Source organism: Tenrec ecaudatus, chromosome 12 (genome assembly GCF_050624435.1).
Source record: "Tenrec ecaudatus isolate mTenEca1 chromosome 12, mTenEca1.hap1, whole genome shotgun sequence".
In the NCBI taxonomy this organism is placed as follows: Eukaryota; Metazoa; Chordata; class Mammalia; order Afrosoricida; family Tenrecidae; genus Tenrec; species Tenrec ecaudatus.
The window spans coordinates 6,898,208-6,912,948 of record NC_134541.1 but is presented as its reverse complement, the minus strand read 5'-3'; the positions used below and the strand labels follow the sequence as shown (position 1 = coordinate 6,912,948).

General features: G+C 53.1%; 2 protein-coding genes across 3 annotated transcripts in view; one reads left to right on the top strand and one right to left on the bottom strand.

The window, feature by feature from the left end:
• Nucleotides 1-1,411: 1,411 nt before the first annotated feature.
• FAM210B (family with sequence similarity 210 member B) lies at nucleotides 1,412-13,196 on the top strand. The gene is made up of 3 exons (XM_075528481.1): nucleotides 1,412-1,647; nucleotides 7,625-7,800; nucleotides 8,872-13,196. Exons 1-3 carry the CDS (start codon nucleotides 1,462-1,464, stop codon nucleotides 9,086-9,088), a joined length of 579 nt encoding a protein of 192 aa, XP_075384596.1. The 5' UTR covers nucleotides 1,412-1,461; the 3' UTR covers nucleotides 9,089-13,196.
• Nucleotides 11,655-14,741, bottom strand: part of AURKA (aurora kinase A) — a 16,428-nt gene continuing 13,341 nt past the window's right edge. For both annotated transcript variants that reach the window (XM_075528479.1, XM_075528480.1), the window contains exons 8-9: nucleotides 12,621-12,795; nucleotides 11,655-12,509 (exon numbers count right to left, since the gene is read on the bottom strand). In XM_075528479.1, the coding sequence (XP_075384594.1) occupies nucleotides 12,327-12,509; nucleotides 12,621-12,795 (358 nt within the window). In that variant the 3' untranslated portion in view covers nucleotides 11,655-12,326. The remainder of the gene's footprint in view (nucleotides 12,510-12,620; nucleotides 12,796-14,741) is intronic.

Genomic DNA, 14,741 nt, shown 5'->3' with positions numbered 1-14,741 from the left:
AAATGCCATGCTTAAAAATCAAAGGTTTGTGGTAACCCTGCATTTGAGCAAGTCTGCCTGTCAAAGGAAAACAGTCTCCAACAACTGGATGGCGATAATATAAAAAGATTATAGTAATGTCATAAAGGATAAGAAAGATTGGAGAGGAAATAAAATAAAGGAGTCGGACACATCTTACCTCAGCTCCTCTTAATGGACCTTGTGAAACTGGGAGACATGAGAGTGAGTCTTTACTATTTGGGGACATTTATAGGTAGATAAGTCATGCATACTCAGTAGTTACATTCATCACAAGATGGGTGGTAGCTACATTAAGGTCCCTGAGCTTAATACCTGAATTGGGGGAAGGGACAAGGGGTTGGGTATCACTGGGGAAGAGAGAGCAAAAGGATGATGTGGCTTCTATGGAGAGATAGAATCAACCATGTGCTCACTTTAAGGCAGCATAGCTGTTAAGGGGAGAATTTGTGGGAATGATTTTTAAAGAATTTTAAAATGATTTTTACTGTACTTGGACTTTACCTTTAACTTACCAAAGTGGAGGCTTTCCTACAGTGGAATACCAGCTTTCCAGATTCCCTCTGTTATAAGTTAGCGAATATAGTCCGCGTCATATTTCCCTGTATTAGTTTCCCACATCTATTGGCACCCTTAAAGTCTATTGGCTTTTCCCAAGAGGACAACCTTGCTTCAAGCCGCTGTGCCACGTTCAGCTCTTCGTCCACAACAGTGCCAATAGCGGGGCTCGCTTTACGGCCACATTTGCTTTACCGCAGTGGCCGCGAATGAATGAATGAATGGAGCCCACAATGTGTCAGAAGCACGCCTGTATAGTAGGGAGTATTTGCCCATTTCGTAGGGGGGAAAACTTAGAAATGAAAGCCCTAGGCCCACTCTTGTGCCCGCATAAGAAAACATCCCCACAGCCACCCTCTGCCCTCTGTAATCCACAGATCAGAAACTCAAAACCCCTCACTTGGGACACAGGTGCGGGCCTAGTGGGCGGAGCCAAAGAGAGTGCGCGCGTCTCGACCCCGCCCACCCGCGCTGGGCTCCGGAGGCTCAGGTGGGTGGGCGGAACCAAATAAATTGAACCCGCCTCCAGAGCCGCCCAATCCGCGCTGGGCTCCGACTCGGAAGGGGTGGAGCCTGTGGCCGAAGCAGGAGGGGGCGTGTTTTACCCGGCTCCGCCCACTCCACGAAGGCTTCCGACTCCTGGGAATGGGGGCACGGCTGATGGGAGGGGCCAAGAAGCGTGCGCTTCGTTCCCGCCCACTCTGCGCCCGGCCCCGGAGCGGCAGGCCAGTGGGCGGAACCAAGAATTTACGCGTCGGGGCCCCACCCACCCGGCGCTGAGCCGGGGGCCCGGAGGGGCGGGTCAGTGGGCGGGGCCTCGGCTGCGCGCGTCCTTGGCCGCCCGCCCGCGCCTCTTTGGTTGGGTTCGCTCCCTCCACGCGCTCCATGGCCGGGCTGCTGACGCTGCTGGCTCCCGCGGGCAGAGCGGGCGTCCGGGTGCGGCCCGGCGCCGCTTGGCTCCTCAGCGCCGCAGCGCCCTGCTCCCGGCCGCCCTTGGCCCGACCCCTGCTCCGGCCCGCGCCTAACGCCCGGGCGCTGTGCGCGGCCGGCAGGCACGGCCCGGGCCGCCAGGTAAGCCGTCCCCTCCGCCCCTCAACTCGGCCGCCTTCGCCCGCAAAGAGCTTTGCGCTTGTCGCTCCGGAGACTGGGCACCTACAGGGCCCCCAACACCCCACACGCCTAAAAAGCAACTTGCCCAGTTAACGGCTGGAGAAACTGAGGCACGGGGAGGGGACAGTTTCTCGGAAGCCACAAGCGCTCCGCAATGGGGGGGGGGGGGGCAGTGCCGAGGTAGAGGCCGGAGGGGAGGACGCGAGGCCTGGGCTTGGAGCAGACAACTTCCTTGCTGGGTCTTGGGTGCTGGCCCCTCCCCGGCCCCTGACAGTGTGGGGGTGCGCCCCGCGATGCTGCTGGCTGCCGCTCCTCTGTCCCTTTCGCGTTCCAGCCAAACTGGGGCAAGGCACCCATGGGGTGTGCTGCTCCACTCCGCCTCCTTTGGGGCCTTCAGAGCGGCCACGAGTAAACTGGTATTGATTCGGAGTGGCCGCGCCAACGACCACAGGTGTTTTTTAAAATCCAAACACAAACCAAACAAACTCACTGCCATCGAGTGGATGCTGACTCACAGCCACCCAATAGGGGCAGAACAGAAGTGCTCGTGTGAGTGTCCAAGACAGTCACTCTTTATGGGTGTAGAAAGCTGCACCCTGTAAAGAACAGTAGTAATAAACCGTGACAGAGGTGGTCCGGAGAGAGAGCAAAAGCCCTGCCCGAAGAACGGGCCAGGCAGGTGTCCCCGGGACAACGTCTGGTGCTCTGAGCATGGGGGCTTGGAGGTCCATCTCCCGGGTTTATGGATTTCGTCTTTGCCAGCCGGCACTGAAGGCCTCTGAGCCTGTTATCTTCCACAAGAAAACACAACCCGTTTTGCCCTGGAATTGATTTCATAGGGACCCTAAGGGACAGAAAAGAACTTCCCTCAGAGCTGCCAAGTGGGCTGGAGCTGCTGACCCTTCAGCTGGCAGTCACCTTAGAACTGTGCTACGGGGGCTTCATGCCTTCCAGAGGGCTAGCAATAGCCCCTTCTGGGAAGAGCATGGGGGACAGTTTTATGAGGGCCGAGAGAAAGATGCGCAGCCTGCTTCTGGAAGGATAGCCTTGGAAACCCGCTGAGGCAGTTCTACACCATCCTGTTAGGGTCACAATGAGCCGGAATGTACTCCATGACAAAAGGTGAGGTAATAATTAATGTGGAGTGTGTTCCCTTCATATATAAAAAAACCCAAACTCGGTGCCATTGAATCGATTCTGACTCAGTGACCCTACAGGACAGAGTAGGACTGTGCCTTAGGGCTTCCAAGACCTTAGCTCTTTACAGGGACAGACCACCTTTTTCCTGTGCAGAGACCGGTGGATTCAAATGGCTGACCTTGTGGTCAGCAGCTCACTGCACCGTGTCTCTAGGGCTCTGTGTCATAAGCCCCGCTATAAGAAAGAAAATGGCCCGGCTTATGGTGCTCACAGATAACTTCCTGTTTCAGAGATTAAAGAGAAAACCGCCCAAGTCAACATTCTAGAAGCCTGAGAAACGGGCTGGGGCTGGCTGTAGAGAAATGGCACCCATGGAGGAGGGGCTGAGTGTTTTGTCTCCTTCAGATCCTGGGGCTGGGCCTCTGGCTGCCTTCTCTTTTGGGTCGAAGACCTTCTGCCAACTCCGGAGATTGTAAGGGAGACTACCCACCACAGAGCGCGCTGGCACTGAGGGGGGGGGGGGGGATGGGTGTCCTGGGGAATGGGCAAAATGGGGCGGTGGGGGCTTGTTCTGTGGGAACCCGGGGCAACCAGCCCAGGCAGCTGGTCAGAAAGCTTTGAGGCAAGCTGGGAGGTGGAATCCTTCCACTTGCCCTGGTACTCCCTGCCGAGCATCTCCATGTGAGCATTTCTAAAAGGAAAAGCCATCCTTTTAGAAATGCTCACTGTAGGCCGGAAGGGCCACCAGGCTGTGTGGCCTCGTGGGGACCACCCCCAGCCAGAGCATGTGGCCCAGCTCTTTGCTTTCCAGGCTGCAATGGCACCACCGTCTGTCCCGCTGATTTGCTTAAACTTTTTAGTGTCCTGGGTGAAAGTTGAAACAATGTCTCGCGCACTTTTCACAGCTCTTGACCATGGATAGGACCAGTCCTGAGGACTGTGGAGGGTTCCCGGAGACCTCCCCCAAAGGTCGAGTTTCCTCTCTAGAACCCCAGAACCAGTCCTGGCCACACGGAGCCCCCCACCCTTCCCAAGTGCTTGCTTTCATAGACCTGAAGGCTGAACATCATTGTACATTGATGTCGACTTGATGCTAACTCAGAGCCCCCCCGACAGTAGCACTGGCCAGAGGGTGTCCGAGGCCGCGATCTTTATGTAATCCCATCCCTGCAGCCTTCATTCTTGGAAACCAAAGCGGTCTGGCCTTGGTTTATTTGGTTTTGTTGCTTTTGTTTCAACCGCAGTTTGGGAATAAAGAGACAGGCATCCCCCTGCCCTCCTGCACTATTAGTTATGTGCTAGGGCAGTGTTCGCAACCTTCCTAATGCCGAGACCCTTTAATACAGCTCCTCATGTTGTGACCCCCCAACCATAACATTATTTTCCTTGCTACTTCAAAACTGTCATTTTGCTACTGTTGTGAATCGTCATGTAAATACCTGGTATGTAGGATGTATTTTCATTGTTACAAATTGAATCTCATGAAAGCATAGTGGGTAATCACAAAAAACAATATGTAATTCTATATTGTGAAGTATTTATTTCTAATGACAAATAAATGTTGTCTTGAAGCATTGTGTGGCATGTTTAACAGTCTTCACGCCAGTACTCATAAATGGGTGTATCTGCATGTGGACAGCCCCGCCTGGAGACAGATAGAGGAGCAGTGTCTCGGTTCTTAGGACCATCAGAAATAGGTGTTTTCCAATGGTCTTAGGAAACCCCTGTGAAAGGGTCGTTTGTCCCCCAAAGGAGTCAAGACCCACAGGTTGAGAACTGCTGTGCTAGGGTCTGTGGAGTTGATTCTGACTCAGCTAAGCACCCTGTGCTACAGAGCAGAACTGCCCTCTCGGTAGGATTTTCCTGGCAGTGATCTTAACAGAAGTAGATTGCCAGGCCCTTCCTCCATGGCACTGCTGGGTGGGCTTGAAGCGCCAACCTTTCATTGGGTAGTCGAGCACAGGGAGGGGAGGGAAAGACTCTTAGAACTAATAAGCCTGTGTTTATTAGTTCTACGGACCTTGTGAGGGGAGTGGCCCATGAGTAGCTGTTGCGTATTATTAATAACCAGCATGACTCTGGGGAGATTTTAAATCCAGGCAGAGTTTCAGCCCCATTCGCCATGTGCAGGGGAGCCTTGGTGGGTTACACATTGGCCTGCTAACCGCAAGGCCAGTCAGCAGTTTAGTCCCCCAAGCCACTCCGAGGGAGGAAAAGGAAACCCACAGGGGAAGTTCTACCCTGTTCTGTTGGGTCGCTGTGCATCGGGATCTACCTACTCCCTAGCAGTGTTTAGTTCTTTTGGGTCACCATGTGCAGAACTTGGACCCCCATGGGGAGTTAGTTCCTTCTTGGGGGGCGGGGGAGGGTGGAGAAAGCCTGTTTTGTGACCCAGTATCTCATACCACATGCAAGCTCTATCTTTTGAGCCTGCTCCTCCTGCTGCCTGAACCAGGTCACCATGGCCGACCCGGAACGCCAGGGGGCGCAGTGCTCCCTAGCCGAGCAGGCATTCTTTCTCCCAGGGTGAAATGGCAGAATGGGCCACTTAGCCTTCGTCAAGGTCAGCTTGTAACCGGGAATGCAGCGCTGCAGGTGCTACAGTACGAGCGGCTCGTGAAATTGTCACCGTGGGACAGGGGGCAGACCCCGAGCACCGTGGATTGTGTGGCCCCATTATAGGCAGGGCCAATCCACAGATTGCTGGTTGCCAGGGGATTGGGGAGGGGGGAGGAGTGACTACAAAGGAATACAAGGCTTCTTTTTAAGGTGGCAGTGATTTCTTAAATTAGATGATGCTTAAAAAATGGAGACGAGAAACTCGTTCCTCAGAGTGGATTTGGACTCCTGGCGACCCTGTTCATGTCGGAGTAGAACTGGCCTCGTTTTTAGGGATGGATTTGTCAGAGGTACGTGCTGGGCCTTTCTCCTAGGGCCCCTCTGGAGGGATGGACTCGAACCTGCAGCTGTGGTGATGTTTTGTTGTTGTTGTTAGGTGCCATGGAGTCCATTCTGACCCATGTCGTATCCACCCTGTGCAACAGCATGAAGCACTGTCTAGTGCTGCACCATGCTCACAATGATCAGCTCCTTGTTCGCACTGAGACCGGGTCTCGAGCCTCAGTGAAGGTCTTCCTCATTTTCACTGCCCCTCTACTTCACCAAGCATGACAGCCTTCTCGGGAACGGATCGCTCCTGACAACATGTCCAAAGTACGTGAGATGAAGTCTTGCCATCCTTGCCTCCAAGCGCTTCATTCAAGACAGATCTGTTGGTTCTTTTGGCTGTCCGTGGTACTTTTAATAATCTTCGCCAGCACCGTAATTCAAATGAACCGAATCTTCTTCAGTCTTCCTTTTTCAATGCCCAACTTTTACATGCTTCCGAGGCCATTGCACCCTCCTCAAAGTTACATCCTTGCTCTTCAACACTGTAGAGAGGTCTTGTGCAGCATGTTTACCTAAACGCAACTCACCTTTTGATCTCTTGGCTGCTGCCTCCACGAGCATTGATTGTGGATCCAAGCAAGACCAAATCCTTGACCACTTCAGTCTTTTCTCCATTGAAAATGATGTTCCCTATTGGTCCAGTTGTGAGGATTTGGGTTTTCTTTACACTGAGTTGGGTTTGGGGTGCTAGATAAGTAGACCCCAGCAGGGAGTAGGAGGGGAGCATCTTATGAGAGTAGTTGAGAAGGCTTCCCTCAGCAGACTTTGGACAAAAACCTGAAGGGGGGGGAGGGACTGAGCTCTGAGGACGCTGTGGGACAGTGGGGTGCGGCTGCGGGGAGGTGGAAGGAATGGCAGATAGGAAGGACAGAAGTACTCAAGGATGTCTGGCCTCTTGGAGAAAAAGCAAGAGGGAGAAGGAAGGGGGTAGGGGGAATGAGGAGCTGATACCAAGGGCTCAAGTAGAAAGAAAAACTTTAAAAGGCAACATGTACAAATGTGCTTGACATGATGGATGGATGGATGGATGGATTGTGATAAGAGCTGTAAGAGCCAATACATTTTTTTTAAAGGGAAAGAGCAAGAGGGCCTGAGTGGTGGGGAGTCCAGGCTATTAGGGGGCCAAGTAGCTAGTGGTGGCTGACTAGCAGTGCCGTTGGGGGGTATGGAGAATCAACTGTAGGTGTGAAGGTGGAAGGTGGTCCAGATGGGGATTGTCAGAGGCCCAGGGGAGGCTCAGCCGATGGTCGGTCCCAGGTGAGCCAGTGGGGGATGGGGGGGGTGGAAGCTGGAAGGGTGGGCGAGTCCTTCTCCCAAGGAGTAGCTAATAAATTTGAACCACCGGAGCTTCTTGTTAGAGACCCCGTGCTTAGCCTGCTCCGCCACCAGGGCTCTGTTCTGTACAGAGTACCATCTCAGAGAGCCTGTGGGGCAGTCCTCGGTCCTGTAGGGTCACTGTGAGTCAGTCTACTGGGGGAAAGGGGTTTGATTTGGGTTAGTACCGTGTCTACCCGGAGTCTGAAAGGAACTTTGGTGGCACTGTGGCTAAGCTTCAGCACTGGACTGCCAAACAGGCCAGCGGGTCAAACCCACCAGCTGCTCTGGGGATGGTTTTGCTGTCTGCTCCCTAAGGATCTACAGCCTCGGAAACCCTGGGCAGGGTCTGCGTCAGTGGGAACTGACTCAGTGGCAGTGGGTTTGGGATCCAGTGTCCAGCCTTCAGTCCAGTTTCCAAAGGAGTTCAGGGCCCCTAGCTCTTAGGGTCCGAGTGAGGTGGCCTGCTCTCTCCAGGGCCGAAGTGGGTGTGGAGAAGCCTCCTGCCCCAGCGTCTCCTCTCTGTTGTGCGCAGGAGCCCAGCAAAGCCGTGGGGACGGTCCGGGACCAGGCTGGAAGCACAGAGGAGAAAATGCTGAGTAAGTCCCAGCAGCTGAAAAAGATCTTTCAAGAATACGGGGCAGTGGGGATGTCCCTGCACATCGGGGTCTCCTTACTCTCCTTGAGCATCATCTACGCGATTGTCTCAAGGTAAGCGCGAGAAATGCTGGGTCTTTCATAGTGTAATGTCTGTCTCGAGTTTGGAGCACTTTAAGGAACTTGCTCTCTGGCAGTGGTTCTCAATCTTCTCATGCCACGACCCTGTAATACAGTTCCTCATGTGGTGGCAATTCCCCCATCCGTAACATTGATTTTCATTGCTGCTTCTTAACTAATTTTGCTACTGTTATGAATCGAGTGACCCCTGTGAAAGGGGTCCTGACCCACAGGTTGAGAACTGCTGCTCTATGGGATCAAAGCGATTCTGGTCTATCTCACACAGATGTAGCTCATGCACTGGGCTGCGGTCTTTAAGGTGGGAAATTCAGAACCCCAGCCGCTCCTCGGGAGAAAGGCATGGCTTTCTACACCCGCAGTCTTGGAAGCTCTCAGGCAGTTCTACCCTCGCCTACTGGTTCTCTGGAAGTCATTGACTCAGTGGCAGCGAGTTTGGTTTTGGAATTTGGGGGTATGAAAAGGTGCCCTGGTGGTAACATGGGTAAAGCACTTTAGCTGCCACCTGAGAGGTTACCAGTTCAAATCCACCAGCTGCTCCAAAGGAGAAAGACCTTGAGAGCTGTGGGAACCTGATAGTGTGACAATTCTACTCTGCCCTCCGGGTCACGAGTCCGAATCAACTGGACGGTGGCATGTTAAGTATAGAAAACAAATCACAGATAGGAAGTTGGGGGGGGGGCGCGAGGGGAGGCTGTGAACTTTGGCTCACGAAGAAGGAATGATTGGGGCAAGCCGGGTGAGAACGGGTGCCTGGTGTGAGGAGCCTCATTGATGCCAATGAGTGACACAAGCCGTTCAATTAGTGCCCACTCTGCTGCCATGGGTATGCCCAACAACCAAGACACATTAGTAAAAGGATAGTAAACCTGGTGATTTGTTTACTGCCTATACACGTCTGTGAATTAGACCTTTTCCCTAAGGCTCTTGATTGACCCTAGCTCCTGTCACCCACTTTTTAAAGTCCTGGAGGTGTTTTGTTAACAAAGGCTGGCACCGTCATCCAGCTGCCAGCTTCCCTGATACCCTCTCTGATCTTTTCTCCAGCGGCGTGGACGTCTCCACCTTCCTGCTGAGCCTGGGATTCAAGGATTCGCTGGTTCACTCCAAGGTGGCGACTGGCACGAGCACCTTCGTGGTGGCATACGCCATCCACAAGCTGTTTGCGCCTGTGAGGATCAGCATCACCTTGGTGTCCGTGCCCCTGATCGTCAGATATTTCCGGAAGGTGGGCTTCTTCAAACCCCCCACGTCGAAGCCCTGAAGGGGAGCCAGGAGCCCGTTTCTTACCAACTCTGCATGGGGAGCGGGGGCTGATTTGGGGGTAGGGTGCTGTACTCAGGCCCAACTGTTGCCTCTGCCAGCAAGTCAGGCTTCTGAATAACTGTCATTTGTGACTTGGTACATTTTGCAAGCGTCCTTCATGGTGGGCTTGGGTTCATCTCAACTGCCCAAGTGAACTATCATCACAAGCCAGACCCTTCACTCGCAGAGCACATGCCCCGGGAAGGGCGTGTGTGCAGAGAGCAAGGCTTTGCATTGTTAGATGTGGTAACAGTCCCATTCCTGCCCCCATCATTCTGTGAAGCAGCTGCCCACCCTACAGCTAGCGAAGCCATGCTCAGACCTGTACACTCTGGAACTCGGAACTAAACCAGCACCCACCCTGTCCAGTCAGAGTTTTGCTCTGGGAGCAGAAAAGCCTGCAGGTGTGTGCCTCAGGTGGCTCTCCCAAGAACCCATTCAAGTCATTTGGGTCGTTTGTCTTCGTCTTGGCAAAACTGGGGCCTTCAAGTGGGAGGTGCCCGGCCACTCCCCAAAAGGCACGCTGGGAGAGAGCTGGCAGTCTGCTCCTGCAAAGGTGGCCCAGGACACCCCAGGAACAGGGCCCCCGTCGTTTCAGTTCGATGGGAGTCTGGCATCACTCATTTGGCTCCCAGCATGTGGGCATTTGGACACTGCAAGATGTGACAGCCGCAACTTCAGACATTCCAGGACTACTGTCACAAAGTTTACATTGTTGCTTATATTTTAAAAGGACTTAAACCTACAGCTAAAAAAAAAAACCTTAGCGTGCCCTAAGGCGGCAATTCAGTCTTTTTATAAATGGAAGCAGCCCTGGTGGCACAGGGGTTTAGCACTCGTTTGCCAGCCACCAGGTGAATGGTTCAGATCCACTAGCCACCGCAGGAGAACGCTGGGGCTGTGGCCTCCAAGGAAGCAGGAGCAGACCAGTCATCAGCATTGACGGACTGGGGGGAAGGCACCTGAAAATAGGAGGCAGTGTATTCTATGCTAGCTTTCCTGAGAGCAGGTATAAATAACCGAGGCCCCTCACTGTCAGGAACTGGGTAAGTGTGGGCACTCACACCCCTCACCCAACACTTGCCCCTGGGAACCATCAGACCCCACCCTGGGAAAGCCCCTCCCATGGGTCACCTTGCTGTGGGATCAACAGATCCCAGCAGCCTTCCTGTGCCCAGCCCAGCCAGTGCCCATCAGTTATTACACCAAGGCCGGGTTGCACGCTCACTTGCTGTGGTTTTAAAGAATCTTAAGCAGTCTGATACATGACCAAAAGACTTACAGGGTTTTGTAGGCCCTGCCTTTCAAGTCTCAGTCCAGGGACACCTGTACCCCAAACAGTGCTCTTCACACACCTGCTGCCACCAAGCCCCTAGAGCAGTGGTTCTCAACCTGTTTCGCACCCCCTTGGGGGTCGAACGACCCTTTTACAGGGGTCGCCTGATTCCTAACAGTAGCAAAATGACAGTGAAGTAGCAACGAAACTAATTTCACGGTTGGGGTCATACCATGAGGAACTGTATTAAAGGGTCACAGCATGAGGACGGTTGAGAACCACTGCCCCATAAGGTTTCTTCCCGCGGCTGGCACTGTTGCAGCAGCAGACTGCACGGCTTACTCCCACCCAATGACTGGTGAGCTCCAACCCCCACCTTGAGGCCAGCACTGCCAGGATGAGGACATTCCTCCGATATGTGAGCAGCAACTTGGACCCCTCATGCCTCTTTCCGGGATGTTGAGTCTCAGGGCTCTGGAAAGACAAACCCTTGTACCACATAGCCATATCCTTACCTTCCAAGCCCTGCCTGTGGCCAGCTCTCAGGTCTTAGGAACCTATGGGGAGAAGGGTAAGACCCCAGAACTAGGGGGCTGAGCATTTCCTGAACTCAACAGCAGGGTGTGTCCCTCAGGGCCTTTAATGTGGTGTTTAAGCAGAACAGGAACACTGGACCATCTATTTTTGAAATGTTAGCTATTGTTCATTTATCTATGCCGACCTGACCAAGCAGCTTAGCTTCTGAGAGACAAATAAAAGGCCTTTCTGAAGCCTGTGGAGAATTATTTAATCCTGAGTTAAGGCACCATTGTTGCCAATACTGAAGCGGGACTGGGACAGGTGTGGGGCTCCTCACTCAACGCTCAGCCACAGGTAGGCATCCTAACCAGGTGGATGATACTTGCCCTGCTGCTATGAGGGAGAGGGGGATGTTTGCTTGGTTAGAGACTGCACAGGTACCAACAGCCCTTTTGTCCTAAGGCTATCACTAGACAACTCTGTGACCCCAACATTGTTCTCAGATCAGTCTCTCACACCGACAGGTGGCCCCAACCTGCTATGCTAGCTCTCAGGATGTTCCATTGTTCCATGGTCTTCTCCATCGTTGGCAAGCTCACCGCCCCCTCCAACCTGGTGAACAGAAGCAGTTGATGTCAGAGCCCCAGAGAGTCAAGGCCAAGAGCGCGCCTGCAAGCCTCTCACCTCCAGGCCCTGTGGGGAGCTGGTGGCGCAGAGGGAGCCAGCCTCCTGGAAGGGTACTGCATTTATTTACACATTCATGTTTACAGTGTGCACATGCCCTAACTGTGATTAAAAACCTAGCCCTCAGCAGGGAGATCTGCAGTCTCACCAGAGTCCAGAACCAGGCCCACCTGAGATGGAGCATGTGCCAGTCTGAAAGGCCACTCAAGATGGGTGACGGAAGAGTGGGGCAGAAACCCAGGCAGATGGCAGGGGGCTGAGTGCCCTGCATGTGCCAGCAGGGATACAATCGAAGTAAAAGTCATAGGTCTGCCAAAGTCTTTATCAGAACAATGAAAGCAAAGCGTCCATTCCAACAGCTTTGCAGGCGTGGCCACCCAATAAGTTACACACACGCAGGAGCAGGGAGGTTATTGCACAAGGGCCTCCAGGGGTGGAGATCGGGGCACAGGCAGTACTTCCCGCCACCAGCCTCAGCCTGTTTCTCAGTGACAGGGCAGCTGCCATGCGGCCAGTGATGTCAGCGGACATCACACAGACTGAAGTGGGGCTTTCTGAATAGGGAGGCCGAAGCCTGCTCCGTACATACAGATAGGCCGCCCCACCTGCGGCGCTCGGCGCAGGACGGATGGTCTGTAGATGACGAGGGTTCCGTGGCACTGATTTCCCTGCTGGATCCCACCGCAGCTCTAGCTCAGATGGTCCCCCTGTGAGGCTCCTACGATGGCTGGCCAGCTGGCTCTCTGTTCTGGCTGCTTGGGGGTTTGGATGAATTGGCTGTGATCCAGGGGTGCTCCAGGAGTTCCTTCAGAGTCAGCCTGTGGCTCGGATTATGCTTCAACAGCCTTGAAATGAGGTCCCTGGCACCCACCGTGACCGACTCGGGGAATGAAAATGCAACCTGCAGTGCAATGAAGAGGAGGAGTCGTTAGGACCCGCGGAAGACGCTCGGTTTCGGAGCGATCAAGGGAGCAATCAGACAAATGAAGTATCCCTTACGGGGCTGGCTTACCCGTGAAATCCTGTCGTACGTCTCTTTGTATGTGCTTGCCTCAAAAGGGGGTTTCCCAACGAGAAATTCATAGCAAAGGACTCCGAGGCTCCAGAGGTCCACCTTCTCATCATGCATGTGGCCCTCGATCATCTCAGGAGGCAGGTAGTCCAGCGTGCCGCACAGGGTGGTTCTCCTGGAGAGGGAGGGCGAGCAAGGGTCGTCTTGAAAACCATCAGCAAGCAGCCTAGCATTTACTGTGTTCTCTAGGCCAGATTCTATGCCGATACAATGATGCTTCACATTTCTATAGCATTGTGATCGAAAGAGAAGAAAATAAATACAGCACAGAATTTCAAATGATTTTGGAATCCAGACTTCATGAAACCACGGAGGCTGGGGCACAGAAATGTTTAATGTCAAATAAGTGTTTAATGTGTTGAATTGGTGTATGGTTGGCCTGTTTCTAGCCCCCAAAAGTATTTTCAACAATAATCCCCCATACTAGACACAAAAGATTAAGGGTCTCTGTATGATCCCAGGGCCTGCAACCGAGCCGAGTCCCAGCTCTAGAATCTCCAATAGAGAATAGTTAACATCATTAGAATCTGCCTGATAGAGAATATTTATCACCATTACTGTGTGCTGTGTGATGGAGCACCGCTTCTACTAGGCCTTCCTGAGTGGGCTATGCAGACAAGGTGCTCAAATCCCACCAAGAAGAATGGAGCCTGTTGCTACATAGACACATCCCTGTGGGAATCCAAACACTGTCATAAAGTCGATTCTGACACACAGGAACCCGAGAAGGCACTCGAACAGTCCCTGTGGGATTCTGAGGCTCCAGATCTTTATAGGAGTTGCAAGCCTCATCTTTATCCTGCAGAGCTGGCAGGTTTGAACCACGAACCTAGTGGTTAACAGCCAGTCATCATCCACCCTGCCACCAAAGCGCACTCCTTGTGGAGGTGGGCCATGCAAATAAGATACACAGAACCGCATTGAGAAGATTGGTCAGGTTTGCCATCTCACTGGTCTTAATATGACCAGAGGCAAAAGGGGGACAATCTTATTACTACTAAAGAGAAGCACTGTGAAGGGAGTGAGCCATTTGAACCTGGGACCCCAGCCAGGAGAACCACCAAGGCCCAAGACACAGGCAGCTGTAACATCAGAGACGGCACGTGTTAGCAGTGGCAGACACACAGCTGTAGCAGAAGCAGGTGAGAGCAAAGTGGGCCTCCTAGGTGTACCAGCCCACAGAGTGAGAGGTGAGGACCTACAGAAACATACTGGGGTGCCTCAGGCAATTTGTAGGAAGAGCTAACGAGTTTTATAATGCTCCCCAAACAGGACAGAGGTCAGGCCAAGGGCAAGTAAGGCCTGCCTAACTGCATGCTTGGTGGAGAGGAGGCTATCCTGATGAACACCTGTATCCTAAGTGTTCCAGACTCTGAATTAGAATCGGTCGCTTCCCTAATAAAGCCCCCCGCCATGGATATTGTAAAAGTTCTCAAGAGCCACTCTGAATTCTCAATGACTTCACCCATGAGTTCTCAAGCCCAGCCGAGGCATAGAGTGGGCCATGGGAGATCTGGTAAAAGAGGCTGCACAGAAGAGAGTGACTTTGCTCTGCCTCAGCAGTTGGCCTCGGGCTGATGGGGACAGGGAAGCCCTGCAAGGACTGGGCACAATAGAATTTTTCTTGAAAAGCACTGGGGGCCTGTGAGGGCAAGCGTGGCCCCCAGGTTGCTTGCCTTAGCTGTTACCTCTCAGTCTGCAGCTGAGAGAAAAGCCATGCGGGGAGGGAGTAAGTGCCTGGAGCAAAGGCCACTCGGGCGAGCTGATGACTGCTGATAGGAACAAGGTCTCTGGTTCCACCCAGGCAGAGGGCAAGGCCATAGGCACAGGATTGAGAAGAGCATCGGGTGTGGAGGAAAGATAAAGCTGGAATATTTCACTGCTGTGTGTTTGAGTCCACTACAGATAATCAGCATTTCTTATGCCTTGGACTGCTAACCTCAAGGTCAGCAGTTCAGAAACACCAGCCACTCCATGAGAAAAAGGAGAGGCTATCTACTCCCAAATTACAGTCTTGGAAACGCACAGGGCTAAGTCACTGAGTGGGATGAATGGCAGTGA